The sequence below is a fragment of the Heterocephalus glaber genome, unplaced genomic scaffold (assembly GCF_053883595.1).
Source record: "Heterocephalus glaber isolate CG9 unplaced genomic scaffold, H.glaber_assembly_v1.0 deba00001571, whole genome shotgun sequence".
In the NCBI taxonomy this organism is placed as follows: Eukaryota; Metazoa; Chordata; class Mammalia; order Rodentia; family Bathyergidae; genus Heterocephalus; species Heterocephalus glaber.
The window spans coordinates 2,299,042-2,315,483 of record NW_028258356.1 but is presented as its reverse complement, the minus strand read 5'-3'; the positions used below and the strand labels follow the sequence as shown (position 1 = coordinate 2,315,483).

The window sequence follows — 16,442 nt, the reverse complement described above, 5'->3', positions numbered from 1 at the left end:
TGCTAAGAAAAAAAGTTAGAAAGTCAAAAGTGTTTCTAATAGAAATTACTTCTAGTATTAAACAATCTAAAACCACAGGCCAAATAGAAATTGTATGAGATACAAAATTGAATTAAATAACAGCCCTTGCCCTCCAGGGCCTTGCCACAATCCACTTAATGCAGGCAGAAATGTAAGCACTTCACATGTAAGATGATTAACACTGACATAAAATTCAAGGAACCCAAGCAAAGAAATGAATGCCTAATAATGCCCAGGAGGGCCAGAAATGGCTTCAGGTAATTGTACTTCTTGAGCTGATCCCTGAAGAAAAAAGATTTCACCATGAAGAGAAGGAAAAGGAAACAATATGTGAAAATGCCTAGAAACTAGAAGAACATGGAATATTGAGAGATTACCCTAAATCCATGGGGCTGGGTCAGATGGTACAAATGGGAAAGTGGCTACTGATGAGGCTTTGGGAAAAGGTAATTAAGGATCTACTCTACTCTGCTCTACTCTAAAGTAAGGAAGGACCTTGTATTTCATCCTCTAGGCCTGTACTGTCCAGAAGAGCAATTGCTAGCTACAGATGGCTATACAAATTTAAATTTAAATGAATTGAAATTAAAATTAAAACTTGAATTTTGTGATGCATAGTAACTATATGCCAGTGTTCAATAGCCCCATGTGGTTAGTGGTTACACTCGGTTAATTGAAGATAGCTTCTTCCACATCGTGAAAAACATCTGGATCAGACCATGTTTTTGTTGAAGAGAAGAAGAATTCAGTACTATGGGCAATTTAGGGCTGTCCTGGCTGATCAAATCACTATAAGTACTCTAAAAGCAATGCCATTTAGCCTTCACCTTAACTTCATATTAAGAAGCATACCTTTTATTATGTCTCTAACAAGTTGTACTGTATAAATATTAATACTTAATGGACATCAGAACTCTGACTTTAAGAAATCCTGAATTTAACTTCTGAATATGCACAGAACCAAGAGAGGAACAATACACCTACTCTATTTAATGCTTCTCTAGGCAAAACTGATTTACTATTCCTTTCTAAAATATTTTTTCCAAAAAATGTTAATATGTGTAATATTAAATACAACCAAAATCACACTGGTTGAAATACATTGGAACTGTATTTCCCTCTCAAGTATAGGCTGCCCAGGTGGATGTGGCAGCCTAGCCACATTATGCAGCCATATTCTGCTCTTTAGCTATTTCATCATGCCCAGGCATTGCCTTTCTTTGCTTGTCCAAAATTCTGATCACTGCAATTATGCACCAAGCAGCAGGATGGAGTAAGAAATGGCAGAAGGAAGGCATCACCCCTCGATTTACTCACATGATCTGACAGTTACATATATCACTTCCTCTCACATTTTTCATGTGAGAAACTAGTCACATGGCCACAACTAAATGCAAGAAGTAAGTCTTTTATTGTGCATGCTACCAAGTTCCCAGTGATTTCCCCAGATGTTGTTACTAAAAAAAGGCACGCACATGCATGTGTGTGTGTGTGTGTGTGTGTGTGTGTGTGTGTGTGTGTGTTATTTGGAGAGTGCCCTTTAGAAAAACTGAATACAACATCATGCATACAAAATTAGGTAGTGGAAATGGTCTGTGGGAGTACTGATCAACAAAGAATTTTGTTGTGACTTCTGGAGATTTGGGGGCAAATGAAGTGCTTTCGAGTAATTAGCACTAGCTCCCATCGTCATAAATTCTATACTGTGAGAGATCCAGGTGATAAGGCCAATACTGAGCACTGTTCCAGGTCTCCATCCTCTGCTCTCAAAGGTTGGTTTGCATCAGGACCATTTTCCCCAACACATCCCTTCAAGAGGAATTCCTGTGAGAGCACAAGGCCCAGGTCCCAAGAGAATTTCATGTTGCCGAGGCAAGTAGCACAGTTATTTGTCATAGTCAGGTTATGTCCTGACTCAGAGAGTCCTTAGCTGTTCCACTTATATCTCTCTAGTCACCCTGCTTCTTTTAGGGCATCCAAAAGGACACAACAGGAATTTTAGCAAAGTGTTTTCAGTGAAACTGAATGAGGGCCTACCTCTATGCACAGGGCCTTTGGGTGCTACCTAGGGGTCTTCTTACTGATTTCTACAACTTATCAACATCTTCTAGGTTACTGTTGCTCCATCTGGCATGATCGAGAGATATTTGACTTGTGCCTTAAAAGATCAGATAAGCATCTTTGTCTTCACATATCAATCTGTAGCTGCAAGCAGAATGGGACTTTCTCTTGCCAAAACCAGATCCCTTTCAGATCAAACCAGCTAAGGATCAATCCCTGGATGTTAGCTCTATTATTATTAATATGTATATATGAGATATGTATATCATATATATCTTCATTTCAATATCCTAGTAACTAGCAAATAAAATTTTGCCGTATATTTTCAACATCATCTTTGATAATAGCCTGTATAGCTCTAACTTTAATGATCTGGGTTCAAGTTTCTGCTTCACTCCTTATGTGCGGCATGACAGTGGGTGAGTTACTTAACCTTTCTATGTCTCCATTACCTAATCTAGATAAGGAGAATATTAATAGTATCCACTTTATAGGTTTTGTGTAAGTGACAAAATGCACAGAAATCTATTAGCTGGTCTATCTCTGCTATATATTAAACCCATAATGAGTGCAAAGCCCGTATTATTGTGGGCTAATCTTTTTCTAAAACTAATTATGGCTTTTATTATCTTTAATAACAATTACTTGTAAAACTAACTTTAAAATATATGTTGGCTGTGCCAAGGTTTGTTACATTTTTAATTATCTCTAATTCCCACTCACATGTATTTTATAAAATTTTCATGCTCTAACACTTCCCACCCCACCTCCTCTATGATGTTCTTAGCTTGACCTGCAAATGAAAGACATTGCCTTACTGTCTTATATCCAGAAGGTCACTACAGGGTACAGGAATAGGTGAAGAAGGGGTGCTTCTTTGTGACACCTCAGTCTTTAATACCACCTTCTGAGAAAAGATACTGAGATACATTGAATTTACAGCTGTTTAAAGAAAAAAACCTCACAACCATTAAGATGTGACACATTCCATCATCAGCTTCTGTGGCTATCTTAGCATTAGGGAAGCATTAGCATTAGTGAAGCAGCACAGCATATAGCAAAGTAATTCTATTACTCTATACCTTGTTATGTACTCTTGAAGAAATTATTTAACCTTTCTGTCCCCATTTCTTACCTGAAAAATGGAAAAAGAATGGTACTTATTATTTTAGGTACATTTATTAGACTTAGAACATTAAATAGTATTAACATTTGTAAGTATTGAGAATGGAGTGTGACATTAGTCATCAATACATGTTGTTTGTTTATCTTATGACGAGACTGAGAACTCATTGAAACAAATGGAGTTTATGTTTGTAACCTCTCTTTCCCTGGCTTGCCAACCCTCCATCCCCATGCTGATAACAACCGTAAGGAGAGCTGACACAAATTCCAAATATAAAGTAAAAGAGAAAAGGCATAAAAGTGAGATGGGGTCAAAATTCATAACCCATAAAAATGGATGAAAGATGAACTCAATTCAGCCGATTGCCAATATTTATGTCAGAAATAAATCAAGAGGGGCCCAAATGTCTCTCCATAAACACAGGTGGATCAAGAGATGCACACACGCATAACCAAAGACAGATAGTGGCACATGCAAGACAAGCTATGTAAAAGTTAAGGATGTGCCACTGGTACCTGGGAAATTTCAAGAGTAAATCTCCTTAATGTGCCTTTCCTGTCTCTTCATTAGATCCACTCAGCAGAGTATGTTTAAGACCAAAAAATGTAACTGATTCATTGAGCACCTACATCAATGCTAATTACATCAGGGTAAGTAAATAAATATAAATTTCTTTCTAGTGATTATGTTGACTTTTGGAATTGTTGATTTTATTTTATTTTTTCCCTTAATGTAAATTAAGTTTGATTTAACTTTATTACCAGCAAGTTCTGTTTGTTTGTTAAAGTTGTGTCAAAATGGGTAGTGGATCTTCCACAGGGAGTCCTCTGTTACTGTGGGTCCCTAACAGTGATCTCTACATGGGCACTCTGGTGAAGACAGAGCATCACAAGCCTCACTATCAAATGCCAAAGCTGGACCTTCTGGAAAAACAGCCATATATATCATGGTGCTAGAATCAATGAAGCTGCCACAATCTTTGTTTCTTTTAGCTTAACATAGCTCTTTTGTTTTGAAGATCTTTCACCTAATTTTTCACTGTGAGTCATGAACTTAAAAGGCAATAATTTTGTCTCTTTACTCCAACCAGGGTTACAGCGGCAAGGAGAAAGCATTCATTGCCACACAAGGCCCCATGATCAACACCGTGAATGACTTCTGGCAGATGGTTTGGCAAGAAGACAGCCCTGTCATTGTTATGATCACAAAACTCAAAGAAAAAAATGAGGTATGATCTTTACCAAAGCTCAGAAAGTTATGCATGTTCTATGGAACGTGTAAGCAACATGAGATTTTGTGTAAGCAAACTCATCACAAACTTTTAAAGATTTGTTTAAACTGAAAACCTTGAGACATTTAAAGGCTTCTTCCCTTTATACTTCCAACAAATGGTAACTGGTATTATTCTACGCATGGAAACTTTCCTTCACACAAGTCAATATAATTGGCATACACATATCTCATTTGTACTCAGTTATCTCAGTAGGGATATGAGGGGCCGTAAATTACAAATAATTATATAATAATTATAAATTATTAGACAATTTGTAAGCAAGGGAACAAAAAAATTATTCATATCCCAAGTCGTTTTTGATATAACAGGTACATTCTGGTTGTTGGAAATATATTAATAAACAAAACACACCAAAATTTCTGGCATGGTAGATTTTACCTAGTGGGGGGAAAAACAAAAATGATAAACACAATAAATTCATAAATAAATGTAATATATTAGAAGGAATAAGTGCTATTTTTGAAAAGCAAAGGAGGATAAGTGTACAGGATATACTGAGCAGTAGGCAGAGGATGGGTAGAAATAGCAGACCACAGTGTGAAATAGGTGGGTAAGGTGAGCATCCTTTAAAAAGTGAGATTGGAATAAAGGTTTGAAGAAGTGGCAAATCACAGCGACTTTTTCCTCCTAATAGTAAGAAATTCAAAAAAGAGACAAAATTAGATTCTATTCTCATACTTTTCTAAGCATTTAGTTTTCAGAATAACTTATTCTATATTTTGCATTATAAAAATAAAATTGATTCCTGAAGGCTGCTATCCTAGGTGCTTCTTATATCTTAGGGCATCTTATTGGAATAATTTATCATCTGATTTTGGTAAACATTTTATTTGCATGTTTTCTTGCCAAAATCACTATACCAGGGCTTCCTCATGACAATTTAGGAAGCTGATATTTCTCTTAAGCTCTTTTGGTGGGTTATAATGCCTGATTGTAATAGTAAAACCCTACCACTAATTGAGAGAATCGAGGCTCACAAAGCAGTAACTTACAAGTTTTTTAAAGTTTGCTGTTTTCTTTCATTTTTGTTACAATAGATGAAGCATTTTTCCTGAAATTCATCTTGGGAAAAAAAGTATGCTTTTGGCCAATAGATGAGGTTATATACCAAATTAACTATGTATATGGTTTACCAATAAGCAAATTTCTATGAGTCTGATATGAAAACATAGGTGTCATAATAAATATAACCCATAATATTCTCACCTGTTTTACACACATCAACATGACATCATATTAAGTCACTGACAGTTCCCACAGAATTGTTCAAAATACATGACATTTTAGCTTTGTAACAGAAAAAATACTCCTAAAGTTTAAAAATGTATTCACTATATGTGTACTTCTATATATGAATGTTTATAATACTCATGTAATATGGTTGACCTTGTAACCTGAAACACTTTCACTATAAAACCAGTGACACTGGGTAAAATATGAAATAGCATGAACAGCAGAGTTTGGAAAAACTAAAGAAAATTCTAATGGTCAAAAACTTAAAAAGGTATAAAATCAGAGAATTAAGGGTTACTCATGGTTTAATTGCATACAAGAACAAGAGACAAATTTTAAGCTTGCAGGACCCAGCAGTTGAAATTGAAACCTTACATAAAATGAGCACCTGCAAGGAATATGGCTTTAGTGAAAACTAAAAGACAAAAATAAATCTGCCTACCAACTTAAGACTATAACAGGAAATTAATTTGTCTAAATCTGGGCTTTTGATTGGATAAAAGGGCTCTCCTGAGTATTCAAAGCTCAGAAACCTCAGAATATTAAAACCAGATTATGCCAGGTGGAGTAATTAACACCAAGTAAGACCAGCTTGGTTACACTGTGCACTTTACAGAAACAAAGGTGAAAACTTCCCAGATGCATCCTACACTCTCCACATATGCCTCACAGAACTCCCTCCCCCCGAAAATTCAAACATAAGCTCACAAATCAAAATTATGAGCCACACAAATAAATAAAACATTAAAAGGAAAAAATCAGGAGAAGCAGCCAATACTAGTAATAAATCCACAAGAAATAAAAATAATAGAAATATATAGGTTTTTAAAAAGAATTTACCACACAAATACAAATAAACAGATTACAAAAAACAAGTTAATATCAAAAAAGACTAAGATTTACAATCAAAACAAAAAATATGAGTAATAAATATTTTATATACATTGAAAGGATAATAAATCTTATTAGTTTTATAAGACTAGGCACAGATGAATAGTGAATTAGAAGACATAGTTAAAGAAATGACCTAAAAAACCAAAATGATTAAAAACATGAGAACTGAAGAGACATAGAGGATGTTTAAATGCACAAAACATGTTTAATTGGTGTTTTTGAAAAAAAAAATAATATGAGGGGAACCAAGTAATATTTGAAGAAATAATTGTTATAAGTTTTCCAAAGTTTATAGAAGATCTGAGCTTCAGTTTTGAAAAGCACAATAAATATTAGTCTGGATAGGTTAAAAATAAATAAATAAATTCACAAGTAGACCCATCTGTGGAAATGAAAAATACCAAAGATACAATATTCAATATTAACAGCCAGAATCACTATCAACAATAGGAACAACAACGATAGAGGACCCAAGCCAGTAGGATAATACCCACAAATGGCTAAATCAACACAAACCCCAGAAAATCTATCATACATGGACTAGAGAGAAAGAAAAACTTTTCAGACAAACAAAAATTGAAAGAATTGATCATGAAGAGCATCTTACCAAAATAACTACAAGAGGTGTTGAATAAAGGAGATTTGATCCAGGACAAAAGGACTCAAATGTAAAACAGTAAGCAAAGAAAGTAAAAATGAAGGTAGAACTAAAATTCTGGACAATAAGAGAATGTGAAAAAAGATAAAATATTTTTGTGTTATTCATAAAAAGAGTAGAAATTCAACCAAGTTCAGACTTAAAGCTAAGCATGCATCTTACAATTTTAAGATTAGATACTAAAAGAATGGAAGTAGGATGTATAATGTCCAATCTGGTAGTAAAGGAAAAAGATTTTTTAATAAATTAAAAGAAGAAAGAAAAACAGAAAAAAAGATAGAAAAATTAAGATAATTTTTTACCAAATTGGAAGATAGAAATACATCAAAATAGATTGGTAATCATGCTAAACAGAAATGAGTAACTTGCCTATTAAATAGCAGAGATTACCAAATTAATTAAATAAATCTTGTTATGTTGTCTACAAGAGGATCTGGAAATGTTAAAATAAAAAGAAAAAATGACACCAAGCTAATACTAAACAAAGAATAAGTTTAACAAATAAAATTGATGTTCAGTTAAAACAATCATTAATAAAAAATCATTAATAGAGAGGAACTAGAGATAAAACATACAACTGATAAAAAAAAGTTACAACTCTAAACTTGTAAATTTATGACATAACCTCAAAATACCTGAAGCATTAATGGAAAAATTAAATAAATAATTGATAAACTACCATCAATCAGAAGAAAACTAAGCAAAAAGAGACACTAGATTTAAATTAAGCAGATTTTTTAAATATAAGTAAATACAAAGAAAAATATAAAGTAGTTTAAATATAACCTTTGCATAAATTACCAAAATGTTCATTACCTACAACTCAGTCATGGTGAAGGCACTATATACTAATTTAGAAACTCCTAAAAGTTAGAATTTCTATTAAAATAATTCCTACTCTAAAAAGTAGCTGGGGTTTTTGTTTTTCTCTTTAGTTGCATAATTTAAAAACTGGAGAAGTGGTTGGTTTTTACCATTCTGAACCCCTTCTCTTTGTAATGTCTGAGATATATCCTCTGGAGCTCAAAGTCAAACATGTTAAATGTCTACAATGTGTATTCTGCTACTTGGTTTTTTTTTTCCTGCAGCCAGACATAATCCAAAATATTGAAAGAAATATTTTTAACTTTTAAAAGATTGTTATATTACTCTTCAAATAAAAACAAAAATCCTTTTCTGTCCAGACTCTCCAAAGATGCAAATAAAATACTGTAGAGGAAGCTTTGATGTTTTACAGATCAAATGATACTGAGAAGTCTGGCTCAAAAGGAATACACAGCAGACTCCACACTACCAGGAAAGTGCTGTTTACCGAAAATGTGCCAACTTTCAATTGTGTTAAGCATCATTGTTTGGAATAGACAAAAATCATTTCCTCCAAAGAATGTGGAGGTGGAGTTATCTTTAGAAGTTCCCACACTTTATATTTTTACAATCTTTTCTACTTTATAATAAATAAAAGAGCAATTGGCATCTTTTATTTAATAATCTCAATATTCTCAGTTACTCACATTTTATAAAATAAAAATGAACAAAAGTGAAAATAAAGCTGAAAAATTAGTTTTGTTTGGGTTTTCTTTTATTCGAACTCAGAACCTTGCACTTGTGAGCCAGGCAAGGCGCCACTGAGCTAAATCCCTGGTTGAAAAATTAGTTCTTATAACAAAAGATTTAGTTGCTAGCAGGTTTAAGTTTCTTCATTTAAATATATACAAAGAGGTAATTCCTTTTGAAATTAAAAAAAAACCTGAAAACAGTGTTCAGATTTTCTTAACATGAAGTACTTCATTACTAGAAAAGATACAGTGGGCAAAACCTTTAAAGCTGAAACTAGATCAGTCCAAAAATATCAAGTAGTGTTTGAGCACATCTAAGGAATCAAAGTGCTCAGACTACCTCTGGACTTTTTGGGTTGCAACTCCCTTCCCTTCTAGGAATGAAATTAAGAAGGTATAAATATTGACCTTTTTAAATATATCTGCTGAGCACAATCATGCATAAATTCAATTAAATATCACTCTCACTCTACAAAATAGGTTTGACTGTCTCCTGTCCAATATTACAGACGAGAAAACTAAAACTGAGAGTTTAAGTCATTTTATTTAATCTTCAAAGTGAATGGATGACCAAATTCAAATTTTAACCCTGGTGTGATTGATTTCAAAGCTCTTCCCTTAATCACGGCCTCAACCTAGTAACAGGCCCAGTGACAAAGCAAGACATTAGAAGTCAAGCAAACCACTATTGGTCTCTGAGAGCAATAACACATCAAATTTATTTTTTCATGAAATCAGCAAATTACTTGGTGACATAGCTAATCTAATGATTCTCTTAGGTACTTAACGTAGATGTATTCTCCCTCTATTTTTACATGTATCTTTCATCACTGTTAAAATATTTGATTTATTACTGTAAACTCTATTTCACTCATTGACTTACTTAGCCATTGCAAAGTTTAACCTCAAAAAAGTCATTTAAAGAATAAGATTTTAACTTTTCCCTTCTTTCATTTCTTTCTCTTCCCTGTCTGATAAAATTATAGAAAATATTCACTTCAATTACATTTATCTGGGCAAAGAGCTTACCCAATGCCTGTCAGTCTAGAGACTGAGTAGGTGCCCAAGGATGGAAACACAGTCTGGCAAAACAACAGCATATGAAAGCTTCCAAAACATCACACAGCAGCCAGGGATTTAGCTCAGTGGCACCGCACCTGCCTTGCAAGTCCATGGTCCTGAGTTTGATCCCTGGTACAAACAACAAAAAAAATCTCAGAGTGCACCTAAGTAGAGTAGTTTTGTGTGACTAGAGCACATGTGACATAGTAGGGACTAAAGGGAAATGACACTTGAAAGGTGAGTTGCAGTGAAAAAAGTGGGATTTGTTTTACAAGCAGCAGGAAGCTACTAAAGGTGTTTCTGAAGTAGACTGGCAAAGCAGTTTGTATATCAGAAGTATATTTGGTGGCAGCACATAGGATTTGAATTTGATAGAAACAAGAGGAAGAAGAAAAACAGCTTAATAAAAGTTAAACATACTTTCAGGTAGGAAATAATGCAGTACTGAACTAAGGCAGTGGCAAAGTGTACTAAGAAAAGAGACAGATACTAAAAGGCATTCCAGCAGTAGAAGCCCTGTGCTTTTTTTCTAACTAATGTGAGGAAAGTGAAGGAGAGTTTGATTTCAAGATTTCTTGGGCTGGAGATTGAGCTCAGTGGTTCCATGGCCTGCCACCCAAACACAAGGTCCTGAGTTCAATCCCTGGTACCAAAAAAAAAAAAATTTTTTTTGTATGGGAGGCTGAATAGATAGTGATGCTGTGAACCTCTAAGTGGAAAAAGGAAAGGTTTGAAAGAAGAAAATAAAGTTCATTTTTCAAGGTGAAATTTAGAGACCTTTGTATAGTAAAGTCAACTGAAGGGTTAGAAATAAGTCTAAAGCTGTGGGGAAATGTATGGGTTAGAGATGGGGACTGGACAGATTGTGGTTGGAATCATGAGAAGGTGCAGAATAGATGTAAAGAGAATAAAAGAGGGATTTATATTTTGTTGTATACTCTGCTTTTACCATTATGAGTTTTCTCCATGTCATTAATAATACCAAAACATTATTTTAAATAACTACTAAATTTTATTGTGTGATTATTCCTTTATATTGATGCTTAGATTGTATCCAATTTTTTGTTCACATCTGATTATTTCATTAAGATATATAGAATTATGAAATTACCTGATCAAATAATATGAACTTTTGAAAGAATATATTCCCAATGTTTTCCAAATATGTGTTCAACTGTACTACTGTCTAATCTGTTATCCAGCTAATTTTAATGATGTTCAGTCTGTAATTCCTCTTTATAAAACATCCAACTCTGTATATGTTTGTATATATTCATTTGTTCATTCATTTCACAAATATTTATGAACTATCTACTATCAATCACTAGTTTAAACCTTTGGATTATATCTGTATTGACAAAATTTTAAAAAATTCCTCCCTTCATGAGTTTATAAACTAAAAAGGGAGACAATAAACAAGACACAAAATAAATATTATAATTATATACAGTGACATTAGTATACTACATTTATATCTATATAATATACAGATCACTAACTGATCACTGAAACACTATAGAACAAAGAAAATATTGGGGCAGAGTAAGAGACGTGGCAAGCAGTTTGTCACATCACATCAGGTGGTGATTATGGGCATCTTTGATCAAAGCACATGAAGGGGTAGTCAAGCACAGATCTAGCATAAAGCAGAAGAAACAGCCAATGAAAGCACCCTCAGTCTTCTGGTGTGTTGGAAGAAGGATAAAGAGGTCAGTATGGCTGGAGCCAAATGCACAAGGGAGAGAGTGATATATGAGGTCAAAGGTATAACTGCCACTTGGAAATAATCTACTAAGGAAGCTAGTGCAACCCACACATCTGGGAACTTAAGGTCAGAAGAACTTGGTCAGAGTCTTGGTTCTATCTTAATTTCACCTTCTGTAAAGTGGGAAAAATATGACATCTTACCTTGCAGATATTGGAAGGGATTAAGTAGCATTTCTTATGGGTAGCTTTGTATTTTAGAAAACACTATTATATTTGTTTTTATTTACCTAACATAAATATCTTTAAAATCTATAGACAACAACCTAAAAGAGTCTTAGGATCACAAAAGTAGTTAAGTAATCACCTCATTGAGTCAAATTCCAGCTAATAAATGTGTTTGCTTAATTAAATATATTCCAAGAAAGAGTTTTGTAATATAAATATTAACTATGTATATTCTATGTTTGCTTTAAATTTCATTTAAAAATTTAATGTTCATTCAGATGGGAAAATAGTTACTCAATGTATAAGTAAATTATATGTTAAAATGAAGTAGACTGTTTTAGTCAAGATAGATGTTTGAGATGAGGAACATGCTAATTACCCTGATCTGATCATTACATGTTGTATAAATCCACTGATGTACTGCACTGTACTCCATAAATAAGTAAAATTATGTCAATTAAAAAAATTTAATGTACATTAAAATGTAGACCTTTTAAAACTATACATTTGAGGAGAAAGTGAATTTTTAATGAAATAACTAACAAAATGTTAATTTGTTATGTTATTTTCTAAACATATAAAAGCAAACTATATCTTTTCTATTATTTATAATTAGCTAGAAAATTAGAGTTCACATAAAGTAATCAAAAATACTTATCAAATATAAATTGGAAGTTGAGAACCTGGGCTGTTTGGTCTTCCAAATAACTAACATTTACTGAGCAAAAACATGTGCTTGTAAATCAGTCTTTACAATAGACATATCCCACTAAAAATGAAATCACAGGGAAGCCAAGCAACTCGCCTGAGGCCAAACAACTAACCTAATCTCTGCCCTGCTCCTCACCATAGCCCTACATGCCTTCCTTCTCAAGGCTTTTCTACTCGTGGTGGGAAGGAATAGGATAGAGTGCAAAAAGTGATTATGATCAGATAGCGGTGTGCATGATTGCCTACAATCAATGTTAAAATCTCTGACCATTCCCTTTAGGAAGGAAAGAGGAGACAGACAAATTCAAACCAGACTTAAAGAAAATCTGGTTTAAAGAAAAAAAATAGTTGAATTGTCAAAGTGATTGACAATTTGGAAGTACAAGTTGAAACTGTGACTGGAGAAGTCACACTTAAGTTGGAGGTCCTAGGGTGTTGAAAAGAATTCATGCTTTGTACAAAGAATAAGAGAGCAAACCAAGTCCCATAGCCAGATTGTCTGTAAAAACAAGGTCTAGGAGGTCCAGGATGTAGCTCTGTGGCACTGTGCCTCCCTGGCAAGTGCAAGGTCCTGAGTTCGATCCCCAGTATTGAAGGGGGAAAAAAAAAAACAAGGTCTGGGAGTGTAGTGTTGGAGGCCAACCTAGCATGCAGACAGTGGAGCCTCTGACTGCCATTCTTGAAGAACAATATTAGTTATCGCAGAAGCCTTCACTGGACAGCTGATTTGTGGGCATAAACTGCAGTCACCAAGAGAAACGAATGTCATTGGGGACTTAGCTCAACAAAGCACAGAACAGGAGTCATTTCAAGAGCAAATAAAGAGATCAAAGTCACTATTAAAACCACAGCAATTCTGGCTGCCTTCTGATTTAGGACCCCTTGTGTGGATGCTGAGACAGCACAGTTTAGCACTGTTCAGCAATGCCAAGCAGCCTGATATCATTTCCTGTGTGATTAGGAATTTGACAGTTACACTACATAAGCAATTAACTGTGGCCAGAAATTCTGTGCTGTGATAGCACCTGTAGGTTTGAAGGAGGTTTCCTCTCTGTCCTCTGAAGTTTCACTAATTAAGTCTGCTGATATAAACTACCATAAACAGATTAACAGGAGAAAGCTCATAAAGATATATTACATACACAGGAGCATCATAGGAATGAAGAGTGTTCACTCAACCCAATGAGATTTAGAAGCTTATGAGATGTGACCAAAATATATGTTAAATGTTTAAATTGAAATTTTTTATTACAATAAAAACGAATTGCCATTAATCCCTCTCAAACCCCCTCCCATTTTGAACACACTTGTCCCATCACTCTTGCCACTTTCTGAAGCAATTCTGGAAGTCCTCTTTCAGAAGTGTCTTTAAGAAGTGTGATTAAAAATGTGGTAGTGGTGGTGGTGTTGCTGCTGCTGCTACCACTGAATATCATTCAACAAAAAGACAGGCTCATAAAAATATAGTCCATCCTCATCTGCCTTATTCACTGGAGCTGGCATTGTGGGACTGCTGGGTCTTCCCCAGGTTTCATAACCATGAAAAATAAATGTTCTGAATCAGTTCGGTGCAAGGAGGTAGGCACATCAGTGCAACTAACCAGAGAGGAGGACTTCTAGAACTGCTTTAGAAAGTGGCAAGAACAATGGGCTAAGTATGTTTGAAGCAAGAGGGTCTTCTGAGGGGGATTCATGGCAATGTGTCCTTTACTGTAGTAAATTTTTTAACTTAACCATTTATTGTATTTTTCTGTCACACCTCATATATACCCTCTTTAAAACAGAAAGGTATACGGGGGAAATGGGCAGTTTTAGAGGAAGAGTTAATATTTTTAGGAGAGATGAATGGACTAGAACAGACAATAGTTTGGGACAAAGTCTGAGCTCTGGGTATGATGTCAGCTCTATTCTTCTTCCCTCAGAGTTAATCTCCTCTGTTTGATCAGATTATAAGGTGAGGGTTTATGATGATTAAATTCACTCTGGAAGTATTTGGTTTAGTTAGATAAGGGAACTTCAGAGGAGTGCCTTTGTAAGCTTCAGGAGAGATGAAGAGGCCAGAGATGGCCTACAAAAATGTCAGAGATACCTTAGTTCTGAGCTTTCTGCTTTCCTTCAAAGAACTCGGTGTGTCAAAGCACCATACAGTACTCTGGTATGTCATTTTCTGAGCCTCAACACACCCAAGCAAAATTACTTGTCCTTTCAAACATGCTTATATGGTATTCTAAACATAAGTCTATACCCTAAATTTTCTGCTATGTCACATTCAAATTTCTTTAGCCTGCTTTAGTTCTTAGTTAAAAGCCCTCTTATTTGACAAGTTAATCAAAGTAACAGAATACAGAATTTAAAAAAGGTTCCAATGCTTTATTTTATCTCAAGATGTGTACACTTGCTCATATTAAGATTTACTGGACTGAGAATGTAGCTCAGTGGCACAACACTTTCTTAGCTGTCTTTTTGTGTGTTTGAATGTTGCTCTCATGCAAGAGTCCTATATCATATATCTTGTATATTTCACACTCTTTGCACATCATGAAAATTTCCCATTTCAGTTACTTTAAAGCAAGAAAGAACTTAGAAAAGCTAGTAAAACAATATAAATGCAGAATAGTATTTAGATTTTTTAACTTAATACAAACATTTATGATTCTCTCATCTTTGCCTGATTTGACTGTCGTTTTCTTTACTATATCACTCTTTTTTCAGTGCAGAACTTACTCAATTTATACAGTTAACTTATAATTATAAAACAAGTCTTTTTTTTAATTCTTACTTTAGAGGTAGAAAGGTGTGACATCTTTCCTTCCTATCATAAGAGTCACACCTGACTCCTGTATAAAAAAGACAGTTTAACAGAGAAAAGCACAACATACTTATTTAATCAAAACTTATGTAAGAAACGAAGGCCCCAAGAACCAGAGAAAACTGACTGTTTGCATGTCTACATTTGATGAAGCATGAATAGTCATGTAGAAATGTGATTGAACAAAAGGGTCTGACAATGGTAACAGAATGAAAGGAGAGAGTTCTTGTCCTCCATATACCATTCCTTCCTCTCAAGTGTGGGTCAAAACCCTTATGGAGCAAGTGACTTCTGATCTACTCTCAAGCAAGGTAGGTCAGAGAATTTTTTATGGCCAACAGCTACTCTGAAAAGCAGGGAAATTTAGAGTAATATTTCCAGGTTCTATGGCTTGCTTTAGAGGAGAGGGGTTCTAGTTTCAATGACCCACCTTGGAGAAAAGAAATTCTGGTATCTGTCTCCTTCCTTGAGGAGAAAAAGGAACAGGACAAATGAAGGCAAGATGTCAGAGAGAGACTTTCTTCTGAGGCCTTCCAGTCACCTAAGTTCAAAGTACTCAACATACCAAAGTACCGCACTTCAGAAGATTGTTCTGAGCTCCAACACACTCTCCTATTTTATTGATTTATGTCATATTTAATTAAATTACTAGGCCTCAATAACAAGTACAACTGCCATCAAAGGATTTCGTTCTAAATACAACTTCGTGAACATACAGCTCAACAAGTGGTAAGAGAAATAATAGTTTTGTAAGAGCCAAGGTGGGCCAGGAACATCCAGGAATCAATGAGGTTTCATAGGTTACAGAAGGAAGGTAATGTTGTCCTGAAATCAAGTTGGTTAAAAGTCAGTGTGGAAATAAAGGTGGAAAGTAAAATTCATAAAGTGGTGGCTTCTCAGATGGTCTCAGTGCCCAAGAGAATTTTCCCAGAGCCCCCTGCCAAAGCACCTGAGCCTCAGCTGGTTTAGCTTAAAATAACTTAAAAAGTAATACTACCTCAAAAGGTTGTAGAAGGTATTAAATGATATAATGTTGGTGAAAGTGTTTTTAATACTAAGTCACTGTGTTTATGTTAGTAATATTT

At 34.5% G+C, this 16,442-nt stretch overlaps 1 protein-coding gene across 4 annotated transcripts in view; it reads left to right on the top strand.

Annotated features, from left to right (window-relative positions):
* The window catches only part of Ptprr (protein tyrosine phosphatase receptor type R), a 281,279-nt gene that overhangs the window by 237,301 nt on the left and 27,536 nt on the right, over window positions 1–16,442 (top strand). For all 4 annotated transcript variants that reach the window (XM_087192424.1, XM_004845043.3, XM_004845044.4 and 1 more), the window contains 2 exons: window positions 3,779–3,858; window positions 4,299–4,436. In XM_087192424.1, coding sequence (XP_087048550.1) covers window positions 3,779–3,858; window positions 4,299–4,436 — 218 coding nt within the window. The remainder of the gene's footprint in view (window positions 1–3,778; window positions 3,859–4,298; window positions 4,437–16,442) is intronic.